The sequence below is a fragment of the Emydura macquarii genome, unplaced genomic scaffold, assembly GCF_026122565.2.
Source record: "Emydura macquarii macquarii isolate MOO-44397 ecotype Brisbane River unplaced genomic scaffold, CSIRO-AGI_Emac_v2 contig_3345, whole genome shotgun sequence".
NCBI lineage: Eukaryota > Metazoa > Chordata > Testudines > Chelidae > Emydura > Emydura macquarii.
The window spans coordinates 2904656-2924922 of NW_027133482.1; the positions used below are offsets into that span (position 1 = coordinate 2904656).

A 20267-nucleotide genomic window follows, 5' to 3' on the forward strand; every position below is an offset into this window, starting at 1 on the left:
TAAGCGGCTAGAGAGATCATTGTCAAGGTAGATAAAATCTTGTTTTCTGCAGTCCAGCGTCTCCCACAATTTTGATACATAGGGGCTATTCTTCTCCTGTCTACGGTTTCTGGAGGAGGGTTCAAAGCTGCAGCACAGCCTGTGCTAGCCATGCCCGTCTCCTTCATGCTGCCAGATCTGTCTCTGCAGCAGCGAAGTGGTGGTTTGCTTCATTCCTGGCCTTCTTTTATTTTTAGCTCTTTTTCAGGCAGGTAAAGAGGTTTTTATTTGTTTTCAAACCTCTTCTTGTTCTGGGATCTGAGAAGCTTGGTGGTCACAGCCACCTGGCACTTCTGCTGTAGCACCTGCCTGCTGAGCTCAGCTTTCCAGCATAGCAGGCAGAATGCAGAAGGTGCTCAGTATATAAGGCAGCATCCCAGGCTTAGCAGAAAGTAAAAATGTCCAGCTTGCACCCAGCCAGCCAACCCTATCTCTGCTAGGGCACAAGGCTCTGAGTCAGACAAGTGGGTTGGGACCCCAACCCTCCTAAGAAGTTATGACTCCACCATAGAAAATCCTGACCAGGAGACAGAGCAGAACAGGAGTAGGCTCTGAGCATGGACTTCATCCAGCCAATCCAGGGGATAGGTCCTGGCGTGACAAAGGACCATAAAAATAAGCCCCTTTCTGCGCTACCGGTTCCCCTTTCTCCAGGTTATAAATTGAGTCCTAGATTTTCCTGGGGAGAGAAGCAGGGCACCTACACAGCTCTCTTCCTCCCACTGTGAATCGGGGGACTCTCATGATTCTCTGGATAAATCCTGCAAAGCCCAGAAACTACGTGTCCCAAAAAACTAAGACAAGTGTGTCCTTCCCAAAGCAGTGATTTTTGCCTTCTGCCCCTGAGGGAGTCTCTGCTGGGGTTTTCCTCCATCACAGTCTTTCTCTCAGTCTTCGGTACCATGCCGATCCTACTGAGGAATACCAAAAGAAACTACAACATCTACTTAAGAGACTCCCTAAAGAAACACAGGAACAAATCTACACAGACACACCCCTTGAGTCCCGACCAGGATTATTCTATCTGCTAGCCAAGATCCACAAACCTGGGAATCCTGGACGCTCTATCATCTCAGGCATTGGCACTCTCACAGCAGGACTGTCAGGCTATGTGGACTCTCTCCTCAGGCCCTATGCCATCAGCACTCCTAGCTATCTTCGTGATATCACTGACTTCCTGAGAAAACTACAATCCATCGGTGATCTCCCAGAAAACACCATCCTAGCCACTATGGATGTAGAAGCTCTCTACACCAACATTCCACACAAAGATAGACTACGAGCCATCAGGAACATTTTCCCTGATGGTGATATGGGACACCTGGTAGCTGAACTTTGTGACTTTGTCCTGACCCACAACTACTTCAGATTTGGAGCCAATCTATACCTTCAAGTCAGTGGCACAGCTATGGGCACCCGCATGGCCCCACAGTATGCCAACATTTTTATGGCTGACTTAGAACAACGCTTCCTCAAAACTCGTCCCCAAGCATCTCTCCTTTACCTACGCTACATTGATGACATTTGCATCATCAGGACCCACGGGAAAGAGTCCCTCAAAGAATTCCACCAGGATTTCAATAATTTCCACCCCACTATCAACCTCAGCCTGGACCAGTCCACACAAGAAATCCACTTCCTCGACACTACAATACAAATAAAGGATGGTCACATTAATACTACCCTAAACTGAAAACCAGCTGACTGCAATACACATCTTCATGCCTCTAACTTCCACCCTGGACACATTACACGATCCATTGTCTATAGCCAAGCCCTAAGATACAACCGGATTTGCTCCGATCCCTCAGACAGAGACAAACACCTACAGGATCTCCGTAAAACATTCTTAAAACTACAATACCCATCTGGAGAGGTGAAGAAACAAATTACAGAGCCAGATGGGTTCCCAGAAGTCACCTACTACAGGACAGACCCAACAAAGAAAACAACAGAACACCACTGGCCATCACCTACAGCCCCCAGCTAAAATCTCTACTCCATGCTAAACAAGCAGCTCATCTTCGGTATGATTCTTGCTTGAACGAAGATGTCTCATGTTCTGTCTTGGTCAAACCCTTGATGTGATCTGTGATGAGCAGTGGATTCTAACTCGGTGTCTACAAGCATGTGATGTTGCACACATGAATAGTTATTTCATCCTAAATTGATATCTTGTGCATCCAAGCTTACAGATGAGGAGCCACTGGGGGAAACATTATAGAAATGAGTAGCTGAAATTACAGAGAGGCCTCAAACATCACTGTCCAAACCAGCACAGCAATCCATTGGTTGCTACCAAGAGTATGGAAGAAGGAACTATTATGCTGGGGGGCATGGAATCAGGAGCAGAAACATTCAAGGAAACCTAGATGAATTTTTCCTCCAAGCCAACAGAATGACAGACACTTCCTTCTGATCCACCCTCTGCACCCACAGTCTTACATGGCTGGTTGTAATCCCAGCAAGGCACAGTTCACAGACCACAGCACACAGTGCCACAAGCCGGACTGTGGATTGCCTCCAAGCACATGGCTTCTCAATAACACCAGGAAAAGCTGCCTGATCTCCTCAACCTATAATTCACCTGAGAGTGGAGACACTATTATGACAAAGAGCTACCCATTACTAAACAGATTTCAGATAATCCAGGACACAGTATCCATGCTGGACAAATGCATGAGGCCAACCACAGCTCAGTGTCTTTAGTCACTGGGCCTTCTAGGTGCACTTAGATGTGTCTTCCATAAGCAAGATCACATATCAAGAAGTCTCCAGGCCTTTCTCCTGGGAGAATAGGATCATTCTGCAGAGAAAATGCAAGATGAGGTGCTAGATCCCCTAAGATAATGGACAGTCCCACAAAGCATCCTCAGGGGTCTTTCCGTGTCTTCCAAGCCTTCAGACACCAATCTGAAAGGATGAGAAGCACTTCTGGGACTCAGAGCAACATCTGGGGCTCAGGGGAAAGGAACCAGAGTACCAAGCTATCATACTAGCTCTACTGAGATTGCAGAGCTTTCTAGAGGCCAACCATGCCTTGGTCCAGCTAGACTACACAACCATGGTTACATACATAAACAGCCATGGGAGAAACAAGAAGTGTAGCTCTGCATACAAAATTGATGAAGACAATGAAATGGGAAGAGGACTCCCCTTTTCCTACAGGAAATACACATAAAAGGAGAGCTTTACCACAGGCATACTGTCTCAGCAAATACAAAATTAAGTCCTCAGAGTGATGCCTGAACCAGGAGGTCACCTTTCTAATCTCGCGGATGTTTGGTCTCCCCTCAGTTGACCTGTTGGCTGGTTGCAGGAATGCAGAATGGAGAAAATTCTTCATCTGGTAAGTAGAGCTCAAGTTCATGTACTGGAGAGAGGTCAGGAATGGAAGATGTCTTTCCTGATCACTTCCTTTTTGTTAGCAGTATCTCCCACAAGTTGAGACTTGCTCATGAGTTCCTTGGGATTTGGCCAAGTTCCTATTCGGTCAGCTTCTCTTCCTCGGTTGATATTTCCTCACTCATACTTTTGCCTTATCCATTAGCATCCTAGGTTTTAAAGTTGGTTTGGGGACAACACTCAGAACATGGTTGATGCCCAGTAGAATCAAGTTCGCTCTTCCATAGCTGTTTGTAACACTAAAAGTACGATTTAAGTTTTATGGCGATACAGTGAGTAATGTACAGTTTACTAAGTTTCATTATTTTCTGGAGATCTTGTTTGCACTGGATGTGCAGACCAGTTGCAGCCCTAGAAACTAAGGATCCAGAAGGATCTGCATCTCCAGAACTGATTCTGAAAAATGAAGTATTTAAGCTTGCTCTAAAAACCATTAATGAATCTCTACATACTGGAAACACACTTCTTTATTTAAAAAAAAAAAAAACCAACGAGAGTCCTGTAGCACTTTAAAGACTAACAAATTTATTTTCTGTAGGCATAAGCTTTCATGGGCTGTAACACAAAAGCTTATGCCTACAGAAAATAAATTTGTTAGTCTTTAAAGTGCTACAGGACTCTCGTTGTTTTTGCTGTATACAGACTAACACGGCTACCCCTCTATAACTTTTTTCACTTCTTTTTATCCCTTTAGAGTCTTAATCTTGCATTGTGTGTCTATCCCCCTCTTGACGTATGTCTGTTCTCTAGTCCTGCATAACCATATTGATGTTACTCTTACTTTCACAACCCCTCCTTACTGTCTTGTTTCCTCATTGTGTCACACAATGTTGGAGTGCGTACGCTCCTCGAGGCGAGGATCATGTCTTTTAGTTTTGGTAGGAGGTGCCTAGCACCCTTTGGGGCGTTAATAGAAGAAATAATAAATGTGAAATGCTGTTTTTTGCTGTTACTTCTTTTTTAGAACATAACCATATACAGTGATGAAAGTAAAAAGTGTGTGTTTTATCTTCATTAAAATTTTTACTAAAAAATTGTCGCTGTTTTTTAACCAAGATTTGCAGTTGAGACCTAAACCACTGGTATTTTCTTTTCTAGAAGAATTAATGTCCATTTCAAGAAGCCATCAGTGTCCTGGGATGGGATAGATTCAGGAGGGGGTTGTTTGTTTAGATTGATGGTAACTGGATGATTACACAGAAACTGGGGACTGTTTTATTACTCTGAATATAATGATCAAGCTTTCTTTGCCCAAGAATAAATACATCTTGGGTTATATTAGTAATCAACCCAGCAACCTAGATAGCCATTTTTCACTTTATCATGCAATACTCTGCCATTGCAAGACACTTGAACAGTTTCCCTAATTGGTCATGCTGTTTCTTCTCAGATCAATAGCACACCAATATTAACCTGGGGTTCCCCCACCACTGGGGTGTCAGTTCAGATATATGCAGTTGGGAGAACTACAGCTAATAGATTTTAAAGAGCCACTGGTCTGAAACACTGCAGTTTCTTCAGCATTAGTTTGCTATCTTAGCTCCATGTGAGGGACACCCCAATTGTCACCCTCGTCTCCCCAGCACATTCTGTCTGCTCAGTTTGTTATTGTTAGGTAGTCTTAGTCTCTTGTTGTACCAAAGCCTTGCTGCTCTGTTGCCATGCCAACTGCCCTGTAATCTCTTTAGCTTGTGATGCTCAATATGAATTAGATTTGCACATGTTCCACTGATTTAAAAATGTAGTTACATCAGTACTGAGTATTCCAAATTGTGGTATGATATAGTACATCATATTGTACACTTACGGTATATTTGAACTTAAAGTATCTGTTTAGGACACAAGTGATTTAAAACAGTGGTTCTCAACCAGGGTACATCTACCCCTGGGGGTACGCAGAGTTTTTCCAGGGGTACACCAACTCAGTTTGCCTAGTTTTACAACAGGCTACATAAAAAGCACTAGCGAAGTCAGTACAAACTAAAATTTCATAAATTACTTGTTTATACTGCTCCATATATTATACACTGAAATGTAAGTATAATATTTATATTCCAATTGATTATTTTTTAATTATATAGTAAAAATGAGAGAGTAGGCAATTTTTCAGCAATAGTGTGCTGTGACACTTTTGTATTTTTATGTCTGATTTTGTAAGCAAGTAGTTTTTAAGTGAAGTGAAACTTGGGGGTACGCAAGACAAAACAGACTCCAGAAAGGAGAACAATAGTCTGGAAAAGTTGAGACCCACTCATTTAAAACACTTCTGCAGTCCTATCAATTATGCATTACATAAACAAAAACTTTGTTTAAAAGGGATTAAGATTGGTTTTGTGACATCCCACAAAGCAAACAACTGAAAGCAAGGCAGTACCAAGTTGTGGGACATGTCTTCACCATAACCTAATACCCATATAGCATGTTTCCACTGACAAACTTTGCATTTTCACTAGAATCTTCTTCCCCCTCTCCAGATAAAAACACGTTACCCAGAGTTCCTCGATACAGTAATTTTTAGTCTCTGTGAGTCAGCATCAGGAAATAAATCAAAGGAAATGCAGTACCTCCTCCTGCTATGTGGCTGGCACAGACAAGTCAAAACCAAGTGCTCCCTAGCAGCACAACACAAACCCTTAATTAAAACATCAACAACACTGACAATCATTCAGCAGGGATATATGAGCACAGGTTAAGTGTACAAAATGTTGCATGTGTTTTGGGGAAAAATAAGGTCTTAATTAAGGAATATTATTTCTAGTACCCATTTTTATAGTGGATCTTATTATTTTTGTTACGTGATTCACACTATACAAATATGAAAAGCAGCCAGACTTTACATCACGGAGCTTAATATATAAATAGGGCAATACCATTCAAATATGCACACAGATTGAACAGCCAAACTTCACCTGTGCACTGCTTGAAGTTCACAGGCTATAATTGTTAGGTTTCCTTTTGACGGGACTTCCTTATCCTTAGATGAGCTGTCAGTCTGTCTGAGACACAGCAAGTGGTTTTGCATCTTCAAATATGACTGTACAGTTGTTGAGATAGAGCCATACTTTATTCTCAAACAGATGTCTTGTAATAACTGACAATAATACCCCATATTTATACAGTATTCCACAGATTCAGATTACATATACTGAGAGGTTCAATTCTTTGTTGAAATGAATGGTTGTTCTGAGCTACATCCTTGTCCAATTCTGAAAATGTAGGCAGTAATGTCACTTCAAAGTAGTTTTGTACAAGGGCCAGTGTTAGGTTTTTGAAAGAGAGACATTTTAACAATGTTGCCAGAATTTTATCTCGTAAAGTTCCTGTTGATTTCAACAGGAGTCACGTTTCTAAATGCCACACCATGCTTAATAAACTAAACTTACTTGTAAGAGTTAGTTCATTTTTCTTTTGTACACCTTTATCAGGACAGCTTGTTCTCTGAGCACTTTATGATAGCTGAAGGGGACAATTATGGGAACAACTTCTCAACAATCTGCTTCACACTTACTTTAGTTTGTGATCTGCTGAATGTATTTTAAGTATTCTAAAATTCTGGAGGTTTAGCAGATCAGTGAGTGTTTCCTTTCCACTTCTGAGTTTGCCTGGCAAGAAGTCAAAAAGATCATCATAGGCACAGAAAATCTAATTTCTAAGGATTTCCCTTTAAGTTGTTTGTAGCGATGTCTAGAATCAGTTCTTTTATATATCTCATTGCTTTTGCTTATCTTTTAGAGATCAGATCAGGTTTTGCTGTTTGTTTTCTTTTTAATTTTGTGTTGGTGAAAGGTGCTGGATTGAAATCCTAGAAATTGAAATGCTCCGAGTCTTACCATATCATCCTGTCAATGTGTCCCAACTCTAGGAATGAGGAGGAGTATTTTTTAATCTCCTATTCAGTCCTTGGTGCCTTATCTGATACTGCCAACAAAAGTGCAAAAACTGATGATGGTTTGTATGATGTGGATACCTGTCCATTGGGAACGGCAGTAAAACAATTTTTCACATAAAGCACCAAACTGAAACAAAATTAGATAGTAGAGAGAGTTGGTCACCACTGACGTTGTTTATATTCACACCAGTGACCTGCAGATGAAAAGCTCTGTGTCCTATTTCAAATCGAACACTCCCAACTTCCTGTCTGTTTGTGGGTGGGAATGGCAGAGTAGAAGGGAGACAGAGAACACCCTTCCCTGATGACCTGGTTGAGATTGAGGTCTATATAATATATATATATCACGTGTCTTTAGAACACGACAATAATCCTAATCATTATCCTTTTCATTTGTCATTTGTCTATGTTATGTGAATAAAAGTCTGTAAATTATACATATTCAGTTATCAGTGTGAGAATTCCTGTTGTGCACCCCGGGGTCCTTGTAAAAACAATTCTGTAGCCTGATTCTGGGACTGGAACCTTATCTTCTGATCAGATCAATTGGCGAGCCTATAACCCCATTCAAATTACTACACACCCAGAATCAGGCAACAGACAAAGAAAATTATGAAAATACAACCAAGGTCCGTCAGACCTAGAGGCCAATCACTGACTAGATGGCAGGACATCATCCACAGGGACATGCCCAGCCATGAATAGGAATGAATGCTGATGCTGTACTGTTCCCTGTGTCTGCAAAGTTGCTTTGGGATTAGAAGAAGAATGTATAGTAGGGTGATTGACAGTTCAGTAATAGTAATTCAAAAGTGTAATACTAAATACTGTACAGTGTACGAATAAGGGGGATTCTTCTTCGAGTGCTTGCTCATGTCCATTCCACTACAGGTGTGTGCACGCCTCCGTGGATGGCTACCGGAACTTTTTTCCCCTTGGCACATCCCGTAGGGCCGGCTCTGGCGTCCCCTGGAGTCCTGCGCACATGCCACGGTATATGAGGCGCTGCCGGCCCTACACCCCCTCAGTTCCTTCTTTCCTCCCTTCATGGTTACTGGAACTGCTTGCATTGCAAGCGCTTAATTCCCCGTGTTTTGAACTCTAAGCAATTATTTGTGTGTGTGTTAATTAGTTAGATTAATAACTGTTGTAGTGATAGACTATCTCAAAGTCTCTAACTATCTGAGACTTTACCGGGAGCAGGTATGCTCCGGTGTCAAGCCGTGCACTTCCGGCAGGAAGGCCTTCCCCCTAAGTGATCCCCACTGCCTGAAGTGTGGGGGGGAAAGCCCTTCGTAAGGAGAAGAACGGATCGATAAGGCTTTCAGACCTCCAGAAAATCCGCCTGAAAGCTTGGCTTATGGAGCCCCCGAGCTGGCTCCGAGCCAACCTGCTCCACTGCGGTAACCAGCATGCCATTGGTGCAGAGGACACCGTTGGCACCGACCCGACTCGGCACTGTGAATAGACAGAATCAGCGCTCAGAGCATGGATACTCCCCCGCACTGTTGAAGCAGGCGGGGTGGAGCACCGATCTGTACCGAGGTCGGATCATGGAGACCCGTTGACTGAGCCAGCGTCTCCAGCCAGGAAGCCTCCCCTGAATCAGGTGAGTGGAGGAGCCCCTCAGCATCTACCGGCACCATCGACTTCGGTGGCCATCAGGTGTCAAGAGCCTTGTTGGCCTTGCATACGCCACTGCCGCCCATACTTCCATAAGAGAGAAGGGGCTGGCCTTACGGGGGAAGCCTGCATTGGGACCCCCTGAATGGCTCAGGAGATCCGCAGTATGAGGAGGAAGATCTTCTGCAGACTGGTTTCCTAGGGTAGAGCAGGAATGCTCCCCTAGAAGTTATTCAGGTCGCGGTTGTCAGGCCAGCCTTCATCAAGGCAGAGAGCAAAGTCGCCCGCCCGACACCAGTCTCGACCCCCCGGCACTGGATGAGGTCCATCCCACTGCTCCGGCAACGAAGAATTCGCCCGCAAGGATGCGGTGCTGATCCTGGTCCCTGGAGACAGCGTCGGTACTGAGGAATTCGCCAGGCGGTGCTGAACCTGGTTGCTGGAGACAGACACAGCACCGAGTAGTTCGCCCCCCGCACTGAGGCAGCTCTGTCCCTGATGCCAGAGACGGACTTGGCACCAAGGAGTTCGCCCCCTGCACCGAGGCAAACCTGGATGCCAGAGACTGCCTCAGCATACCCCCCCACCATCGCTGAGGAGTGTGCCCCCCGCACCGAGGCAAACCCGGATGCAGGAGACAGTCTTGGCACCGAGGATTCGCCCTGCACCAAGGCCAGGCAGAGCCCGGTGGCCGGAGTTTGATTCGGCGCCGAGATGCATGCAGAGTGCAAAGTCTTCGATGCCAGGATGACGCTCGGGTCAGCCCAGCTCGCCGGAGAGTTGTCCGTACGCCTGCTCTGGCCGCGGCACCCACAACGAACCTGGTAGTCGAGGTTGTCGACGTCGAGGGGACGTGCTCTGGGGCAACAGTATTGCACAGTGAGAGCCTTTGGGGCAGCCCCAGCCATGGTCTTTTGATGGTGCCTCAGTGTCCCTTTGGGGATGTAATACCTGGGGGAGCAACCACCAACGAAAGGTGCCAGAGCTCCATACGGATGGTCCCAGAGGCCGTGGTCACCACAATGGCTGTATGGAGGCCTAAGGGTTTTCCTGGGGGGCGGGGAAGGGGGAGGGACCATGGTCCGTCAGCCCCTCGGGGATGCAGTCAGTGCCTCAGGTACAGGGAAAGGACCACCATTCGCCCTCGGACGACGACTCGGCCCCACGGGCAGGGACTCCTATGGGGACTGCCTGTCGATGGGAAGAGGTGCTGCGGCCTTCAGAGGCCTTCCCCTCCCCTCCCTGCTAGATGAAGCACGCTCCTGAGCCCTGGTTGATTCTCGGGCACACTGGGAACTGCTCAAGAGGTGGCCTCTACCTTGGGGCTGGAGGCGAAGGAGCAAAAGGGGCATCAGACAATCTTTACTGTGCTACCGGTGGGCTCCACAGTGTGGTAGCCCTCCTGGTCTACAGAGGGGCGCTCAACATAATGAGGGTCTCCTGGAAAACCCCCTCCTCCATAGCCCGATGCCTAAATGAGCTGAGAAGAGTATTACACCCCAGCCAAGGGGTTTGAATACTGTTCACAACCCTGCCCCTGGTCCTGGTAGTGGTTGCCACCAACCGCAGGGATAGGCAGGCAGGGCAGCAGGGCTCTACTCCAGAAAACAAGGGCGATTGCAAGCCAGACTTGTTTGGAGAAAAACTGTATTCAATAGCACTACCAGCAAGTAGAAGGTGAGCCCTTGGGGGACTCAGTGAGCCACTTGCTGAGGCTCTGCCCGGCAGCAGGCGCTAATCCTCTACACCATTGCAGAAGAGGGTACCATGGGAGCTAGAGCAGCACACCAGGCATCCTCAGTTGCTGCTGATTCGATGGGCAGAGCCATATCCCCTGCCATCGGCATGCCCAGTGGTTAGTGGCTGCAATCCCGGGCTGTCCCAAAAAGGTCCAGCAGCCCATCCGGGGCCCTTCCTTGGACGAGTCAGCCTTCTCTTTGGTTTGGATAGAGGCGAAGCCGCATGGTCTCAAGGAATCCAAGACCACGCTCTGTTCACTGGGCCGCTACATGCCACAGACCTTTAGGTGTCAGGCAGTTCCCCAGGGACAGCAGCAGCAGAGATGTCAGCCACGGCCGTTTCGCGACCTGCGGGCAGTGGGACAGAGTCAGGGGGTCTAGGAGACACCATCCGCCCTGAGTGGCTCCTTAGGCCTTCAGTAAGGGTCCTCCTGGCGATAGGGCAATCAGAAAAGGCCCTTTCTGATGGTGCCCGCAAGAGCAGCGCCCAGCCTATACCCCCGTTCAGGTTGGTGTGAGCCAGAACGCCTTCGAACCACTGGGTCCTTGATATAGTTCGGTGAGCTAGGGGCCTCAGTCGTCGTCTCCGCCTTCTTCCCCTCTCACTGGCAATTCCACATCCAAGAGGTTGAGGCTGCCTCAGCCCGGAGCAGTGGGAAAGGTCCCACAGGGCATGGCGGAAGAGGTCCTACTCGAGGTACTTCCTCGTCCCCTAAAAAGAAAAAGGGGGGATTTAAGGACAGTGGCAGACCTACATCGTCTCACAAATACCGAACAAGAGACTCAAGTCTCACATGGTCTCCCCAGCTCAAGTATTGGAAACAGGAGCCTGGTATGCCGCCCTGAATGTCAGGGACAGACATCTTCGAAGCTTCCTTCACTTCGTAGGGGTTGGCTCCCTCTTAACGCCGTACGGCTTTACCCTGTGGCCTGTTACTCGCCCCTAAGGGTGTTTACTGAAGGTCTGGCAGTGGTAGCTGCATGCTTGAGGGTGCACAATTCGCCCAGGCAGGTCCAGGTCCCAAGTCCATAGCAATGTGAGCCGGTCAGGTGCCACTTGCAGCTGGTGGATCCTACTGGTAAACACACGAAAGTTCATGTTAACTCAGGTGCAGCCTACGGAATGCATCGGTGTGACCGGTTGCTCCGGGACCAGACCTTCTTGCCCCAGCCGTGCTGTGAGACAGAGTCCCTCAGGATGGCCCACCTGCACAAATGCCCTACGACAACAGCCAAACGTTGCCGACAGCTGATAGGTCACAGGGTGGCCTGCACTTATGTGGTGAGGCTAGCTAGCCCGACGCCTAGGCCGCTTCAGTCACGGCCCCAGGATACAGTCCGAGCAGGTAGCTTCTGCACCAGGAGGCTAGCGTCCCCTCTCCTTTCCTTCCTCTTCCCTCCCACCCCCCGCCCCCCCCCCCCAAAAAAAAGAAAACAACAGCAGCAAGCCCCAGTCTCCCTAGACTGGTGAACGACTCCTCGGGATGTGGGAAAGGGTGTTCCATTCATGGAACAGGCTCCTTCAGCTACCCGGATATCGGGCAAATCGAGCAGAGGGTAAGGTGCTGTATCAGTGCTGACCTTGGCTCACAAGGCGTCTGGCCAAGGGAGGAGAGGTGTCGGCACACAGATGTGAAGAACCACGAAATGCTCGCAGGGCTTGCGGAATGTTCCTTCGCTTTATTGAGGGCACGGCAATACAGATGCTGACAGACAGTGCTGCGACCATGTACTACATCAACAGGCAGGGGGATCCCATTCGTCAGCCTTATGAAGGGAAGCTATCGGTCCTTAGAACCTGGCGGTGATCACCTCCCGGGGGTCATGAACGATGAGGCGGACCGCATCAAGGGGTCGCTGTTCCTCACCAGGATGGGCAGCTGCTCCCACAAAGGGTGCCTACGATCGTCTGGAAGGGGGGTTTCCCCAAGGGGAATCTGTCCATATCGGACTGGAGCGTGAGGTGTCCACAGTGCTGCTCTCTCTGTGGTCAAGGGGCGGGGGCGATCACCAACGCCGCCCGTCTGTAGCAGTCAGAGAGCTTCATATTCACTTCCTGCCTTTCCCCTCCTGCATACAGTCCTGCTAAGATGAGGAGGGATTAAACAAATGCCATCTCGATTGTTCCAGCCTGGCCACACCAGCACGGATTCAGCATATTGCTGGATTTCTTGATCGGCCGCCGTGGGAGCCTCCGAGTCAATGCAATCCCAACTTCCAGGATCACGGTGCCCAGACTTGGACCCTCCACACCTCAGGGAGTGATGGAGCGGTGGCCAAGAGGCGATGAGCGAGCCGCTCAGAACAAGTCCAGTGAGTCCTCCTGGGTAGCAGGAAGCCCTCCTCACAGGTCGTGTACTGGGTTAACTGGAAGTGGCTGTTGCCTGCCGGGAGGATTCTGCCCAGCCTCTTACCAGTGCAGGCGATCCGGGAAATACTTACCACAGTTAAAGCTCCAGGGACTGACTGTGGCCTCCTTGAAGCCTAGCATCCATATCAGCCTTCCATCAGTCGCTGGAAGGGGGATTGCGGTTCTCCCGTCTGACGTCGGTTTGGTTCCTGAAGTGGTGGGAGGCTCTATCCGTAGGTCCACGACCTGGTGCCTCCCTGGGGTCTCGACCTGGTCCTTTCCTGGCCCACGGGTCCCCACCCCCGGAACCCATGGTGTCACGCCTTCTACTCCGGCCTTCTGGGAAGGTGGCCTTCCTGGGGGGTTTACCTCAGCAAGGCTGGTCTCCAGGATCAGAGCTCTGACCTCAGAGCTTCTCCCTCATGCTGTGGTCTATAAGATAAGGTTCAGTTGAGACCACATCGAGCCTTCTGGCCCAAGGTGGTTTCCCAGTTTCATTGTGACCAACATATATTCTCCCTAGGTTTTCCCCCAAACCACACGGTTTGGAGGAGAAGAGAAGGCGGCACTCATTAAAAATGTGTGAGGGGCCCTGGCTTCTACATTAGATGTACGAGGCCGTTTCAGTGAGCGATGCAGCTCTTCAGCGCAGCAGCCGACCGGATGAAAGGTTCACCAGTCTTCGCGCCGCGCGTTTTCCTTGTGAATAACTTCCTGCATCGCGTTCAGCTACGAGTAGGTGACGGTGCCGCTTCCGGGCGCCACCACAGCTCACTTAACAGAGCTCAACCTCCATCTACAGAAAGTGCCAGGTCAGGGCATCTGCAAAGCAGCTGCTAGGCTAGCAGTACATACCTTCACGTCCCACCACGCCTCTGTCCAATGGGCGCGGGAAGACGCAGGCTTCAGCAGAGCTGGCTGCATGCAGCTCACCGCTAACTCCAGCCCACCTCCAAGGTACTGCTTGTTAGTCACCTGTAGTGGAATGGACATAAGCAATCACTCGAAGAAGAAAACTAGGTTACTTACCAGTAACTGATGTTCTTCGAGATGTGTTGTTCATGTCCATTCCACAGCCCACCGCCGGAGTTGGCGGAAAGAAGGGACTGAAGGGGCGTAGGTTGGCAGCATGTGTGCGGGACTCCAAGGGGTGCCGGAGCCAGCTCTACGGGGTCTGCTAAGGGGAGAAAAGTTCCGGGTAACAATGCACGGAGGCGTGCACACACCTATAGTGGAATGGACATGAGCAACACATCTCAAAGAACATCAGTTACTGGTAAGTAACCTTGTTTTCCGTTAGTATGCTGATCTTTAAGTGGCTGATGCTATTTGTTTCAAATGTGTCATATCACTGTTTCGTTATTAACAGACAGTGTGTCACATCATTCCCATTCCTTCTGGAATTGATGTTTGACACCTACATCCCATTACCAATCACTTGATTTGCTGTTAGTGCTAGGGACGTTTAACGACAGGAGCTAAAAGGGTATCTTCTTATACTACTGCTAAACTAAAATTGGAATGGTAGTTTGAAGCTCTGCCATGTAGAGACTGACATTCTATGTTTTGAGAGAACCATAACACTAAAACTCAACTCATAAAGAGAACAATAAAAGATGCCTCTCGTGTTTAAGGGGCTTCTAACGATTTATTCAGGAATGTATATTGTGTTTTAATAAAACATATTCCTGCAAGCCATGCTGGCTGTTCACAGATACTTTTGGAGTGTTTAGAATTATATACAGGACTGTTTAATGTTCATTTCTGGTATATCGATATAGTAAATTTACTGGTGGTTGGCTGATTTATATAGACATACAAAATTTCAACCTATCTATTGGAGTGATTTAGGTCTGTTATATTTGTACAATTGGTTTTATTTAGAAATTGTTCTCATTGGGTTCCCTTGAGTTATCTTATGCACAATGAAAGCCTCAGGAATTTGTTTTGAAGAGCTGGCATGCCAGAGTCCATATGTTTCCACATTCGGTAAAATCTGTTGAACATTTTTGCATTCTTTATGTAGGAGCAGTGTATTAATACCTCTGTGTTTATTCACTAGCAACTACTTCGTGAGATGCAACAGATGGCTAGCCGTCCCTTTGCCTCCATCAATGTTGCCTTAGAAACAGACGAAGAGCCACCTGATCTCATTGGAGGAAGCATAAAGGTGAGAGTTCATGCTGTTTGGATGGTCCTATCTGTAATTAATCTTCATGAACGTTTGTTCTCAACTGTGGAAACAAGTAATGGAAATCTGCTGCTCATTGGTAACCTGTAGGAAACTATAAGCACTAGAAAGCCAACATGTCTTGTTTTGACTTAATTTTGTGCCTTCAGGTTATTCATTTATATCTTTTGAGCTGCATTGGTTTAAATAAAAGTTACACCAATTTTTAGTTTGTATGCTTGTAATGAAGAAGGATACAGTTTAACATAGCAGAGCAGTTGGCTGGAAATAGCTATGGGTGCTGCAAATAGGAACAGTTTTTGTGAGGTGTCTCAAAAGGAATAGAAGAGTAATTGTCTCTGAAGATTTTCTGTGAAGATATAAATATATTTTTTGATGCAAATAAATGTTCACAACAAAATGTGATGCATACAAAGTAGGATGGAGGAGAGAATCACAAACTGTCTCCCCCTAATCTGAACTACTTTTAGGTGTAGTATGCTGTAATTGTAGGAAAATTCAGAGTTAAAAGGCAACTACTGAAAGGGAAGATGGAGAATTTGGCTCTGGTAAATTTCAGATATCAGACCTGTAAATTAGAAAGCAAAGCTAAGCTCTCCTGAGTATAATTTGTCTGTCTACTGTACACATACTTAGCCTATAAGTTTATGGCAGTCTCAGTTAACAGGCTCGGCACAAAATCTTCTTGCCTGTCTTTACCGTGATGATGAAGAAAATATTTCTTCCATTTAGAATATATGTGGGGTGTGTTTATGTAAGTACATAAAATATAGCAAAAAATTATTAAAAGAATGTTAACATTCAAAGCCCAGAATTCAGGTGCCAGGAAATGTCAGAATTAGGAAACCTGTATAACTTTAATTCTGCACTGAATGCATATGCATTGATAGTCTTTAATTATGTGTTCATACTACTTTTTCCACAGGACTTCTGTCTCATTCAGGGCACCGGATGGGCAGTTCTCCATAAATGAGACAGCTGTTCAGTATTACTTCTTAGCTTCATTAGTCAATGTGTGTGCCCCCCAGCATGTTTACTGTATACTCTCCAAACCTTGTACTGAATATAGAATTAATTTTGTCCACAGGGTTTTCTAAGATTCATATTACCATAGTATCTGAGTATCTCGTCAATTTAGCATAATCTCTCTCTGAGGTAGGGAGGTATTGTCCCTATTTTGCAAATAGGGAACTGCGCAATAGAGAAAGTAAGGCCAAAACTTGCAAGACTATCCACTAATTTTAGATGTTTCAATAATTGGGCAACTAGATTGAGACACTTAATGGGACTACTGTGGAGGTGCTGAACATCAGCTGTTCTGATTTACTTTAATTTGAGTTGTGAGTGTTCAGAACTTAATCATAGAATCATAAAAGATTAGAGTTGGAAGGGACCTCAGGAGGTCATCTAGTCCAATCCCCTGCTCAAAGCAGGACCAACTCGAACTAAATCATCTCAGCCAGGGCTTTGTCAAGCTGGGCCTTAAAAACCTCTAAGGATGGAGATTCCACCTCCTCCCAAGGTAACTCATTCCAGTGCTTCACCACCCTCTTAGTAGAATAGTTTTTCTTAATATCCAACCTAGACCTCACCCTCTGCAACTTAGACCATTGCTCCTTCTTCTGTCATCTGCCATCACTGAGAGCAGTCTAGCTCCATCCTCTATAGAACTCCCTTTCAGGTAGTTGAAGGCTGCTATTAACCCCCCCCCCCCTCCCTCCACTCTTCTCTTCTGCACACTAAATAAGCCCAGTTCTCTCAGCCTCTCCTCATAAGTCTTGTGCTCCAGCCCCCTAATCATTTTTGTTGCCCTCCGCTGGACTCTCCAGTTTGTTCACATTCTTTCTCTAGTGCGGGACCCAAAACTGGACGCAATGCTCCAGATGTGGCCTCACCAATGCTGAATAGAGGGGAATAACCACTTCCCTCGATCTGCTGGCAATGCTCCTACTAATGCAGCCCAATATGCCATTAGCCTTCTTGGCAATAAGGGCACACTGTTGACTCATATCCAGCTTCTTGTCCACTGTAACCCCCAGGTCCTTTTCTGCCAGAACTGTGCTTAGCTCGTCGATCCCCAGTCTGTAGCTGTGCATGGGATTCTTCCATCCTAAGTCCAGGACTCTGCAATTGTCCTTGTTGAACCTCATCAGATTTCTTTTGGCCCAGTGCTCCAGTTTGTCTAAGTCACTCAGTATCCTATCCCAACCCTCCAGCATATCTATCACTCCCCCCAGTTTACTGTCATCCCACCCCATGTTCCAGATCATTAATGAAGATGTTGAAGAAAACTGACCCCTGGGGCATGCTGCTTGTTACCGGCTGCCAACTAGACATTGAGCCATTGATCACCACCCATTGAGCCCGATGATCTAACCAGCTTTCTTTCCATCTTATAGTCCATTCATCTAACCTATACTTCTGTAACTTGCTGGCAAGAATACCGTCAGAGACTGTATCAAGAGCTTTGCCAAAGTCAAGGTATATCATGTCCATCGCTTTCCCCACATCCATAGAGGCAGTCATCTCATCATATAAGACAATCTGGTTGCTCTGGCATGACTTGCCGTTGGTGAATCCATGCTGAGTGTTCCTGATCACCTTCCTCTCCTCCAAGTGCTTCAAAATGAATTCCTTGAGGACTTGCTCTATAATTTTTCCAGGGACTAAGGTGTGGCTGACTGGTCTCAAGTTGTCCGAATCCTCCGCCTTCCTTTTTTTTTAAAGATGGGCTCTGTTTGTCATTTTCCAATCGTCTGGGGCCTCCCCCAATCACCACGAGTTTTCAAAGATAATGGCCAATGGCTCTGCAATCACATCAGCCAACTTCCTCAGGACCTTTGTATGCACTGCATCCAGCCCCATTGACTTGTGCATGTCCAGCTTTTCTAAATAGTCCTGAACCTGTTCTTTCACCCCTGAGGGTTCCTCACCTCCTCCCAATACTGTGCTGCCCAGTGCAGTAGTCTAGGAGCTGACCTTGTCTGTGAAGACAGAGGCATAAAGAGCATTGAGTACGTCACCCTTTTCCACATCATCTGTCTCTAGGTTGCCTCCCCCATTCAGTAAGGGGCCCACACTTTCCCTGACCACCTTCTTGTTGCTAACATACCTGTAGAAACCCCTCTTGTTACCCTTCACGTCCCTTGGTAGCTGCACATCCAATTTTGCTTTGGCCTTCCTGATTTCACTCTTGCATGCTTTAGCAATATTTTTATACTCCTCCCTAGTCATCTGTCTAAGCTTCTACTTCTTGTAAGCTTTCTTTTTGTGTTTAAGCTCACTGAAGATTTCTCTGTTAAGCCAAGGTCGCCTGCCATATTTACTATTCTTTCTGCACATAGAGTTTGTTTGTTCCTACACCCTGAATAAGGTTTTTTAAAAAGACTTTTGAATAGTAGGCCCTAGGTACTTCCAGTTGGTCATATAGGTAGTTTCTGTAGATCCTAAAAGGATGTTACCTGTGAGTTAGAATAGAAAGAGAGATGAACCAAAAGACAATCTTTCAGTTAAGATGTGGTCCACACACTGAAAAAGTTTGAACAAGTTAAGAATTACTTAGAGAAGTTACACGTCTTCAAGTTGATATGGTCTGGTGAAATACATTTTAGAATAGTAAAGGAACTGGCTGATAAGATCTCTGAGCCATATTGATTATCTTTGAGAACTCATGGAGGACAGGAAAGACTCCAGAAGACTGGAAAAAAGCAAATAAGTACCTATCTATAAAAAGGGGAATAAGGACAACTCAGGGAATTATAAACCAGTCAGCTTAATTTCAATACCCAGTAAAATAATAGAGCAAATAATCAACCAATCAGTTTGTAAGCACCTAGGAGAAAATAAGTTGATAAGTCAAGAACAAATCATGTAAAACCATCCTAATATCCTTCTTTGACAGGGTAACAAGCCTTGTGGATAGGGGGGAAGGCAGTAGATGTGGTATACCTTGACTTTAGTAAGACTTTTGATACTGCTTCACATGACCTTCTCATAAACTAGAGAAATACAGCCTAGACAAACCTACTATAAGTTTAGGTGCACAACTGGTTGGAAAAATGAACTCAGAGTAATCACTGGTTCACAATCAAGCTAGAAGATCATATCAAGTGGGGTCCCGTAAGGATCTGCTTTGGGTCCAGTTTTATTCAATATCTTCATAAATGATTTGGACAATGGGATAGAGAATATACTTATACAATTTGCAGACAACACCAAGTGGGAGGAGTTGCAAGCCCTTTAGATGATGGGATTAGAATTCAAAATGACCTTGGAAGAAAAGGGGAAATGGTCTGAAATAAATAGGATAAAATTCAATAAGGACAAATGCAAAGTATTACACTTAGGAAGGAATAATAAATTGCACAAATGAGAAATGACTGCCTAAGAAGGAGTACTGCAGAAAAGGATTTCTGAGGGTTATAGTGGATCACAAACTAAAGGAGTGTCAATAATGTAATATTGTTGCAAATAAAGTAAACATCATTCTGAGATGTATTAGCAGGAGTATTGTAAGCCAAACACAAGAAGTTATTCTTCCACTCTATTCAGCAGTGATAAGGCTTCAACAGGAATATTGCATCCAGTTCTGGCCACCACACTTCTGGAAAGATGTGGACAAATTGGAGAAAGCCCAGGAGACATAACAAAAATGATTAAAAGTCTGGAAAACATGACCTATGAAGAAAGATTGAAAAAACTGGGTTTTAGTCTGGAGAAGACAGAGGGGAGATATGATAGTCTTCAAATGTGCAAAAGGTTGTTATAAAAAGGAGGGTGATCTATTGTTTTCCTTATCCACTGAGGACAAGACAAGAAGTAATGGTCTTAAACTGCAGCAACGGAGATTTAGATTAGACATTAGGAAAAACTTCCTAACTGTCAGGGCAGTTAAGTACTAGAACAAATTGCATAGGGAGCATGTAGAATCTCCGTCATTGGAGGTTTTTAAGGGAAGGTTAGACAAACACCTGTCAGGGATGGTTTAGATAAAACTTAGATGTACCTCAGTGCAGGGGATGACTAGATGAC

The 20267-nt window shown here is 45.9% G+C and overlaps 1 protein-coding gene across 5 annotated transcripts in view; it reads left to right on the plus strand.

Annotated features, from left to right (window-relative positions):
* Positions 1-20267, plus strand: part of ATRN (attractin) — a 223408-nt gene that overhangs the window by 187180 nt on the left and 15961 nt on the right. For 4 of the 5 annotated variants that reach the window (XM_067533635.1, XM_067533637.1, XM_067533639.1 and 1 more), the window contains one exon: positions 15108-15215. In XM_067533635.1, the coding sequence (XP_067389736.1) occupies positions 15108-15215 (108 nt within the window). Of the gene's footprint in view, positions 1-15107; positions 15216-16161; positions 16286-20267 lie in introns of those variants that run through there. The other variant, XM_067533638.1, reaches the window with a different exon arrangement.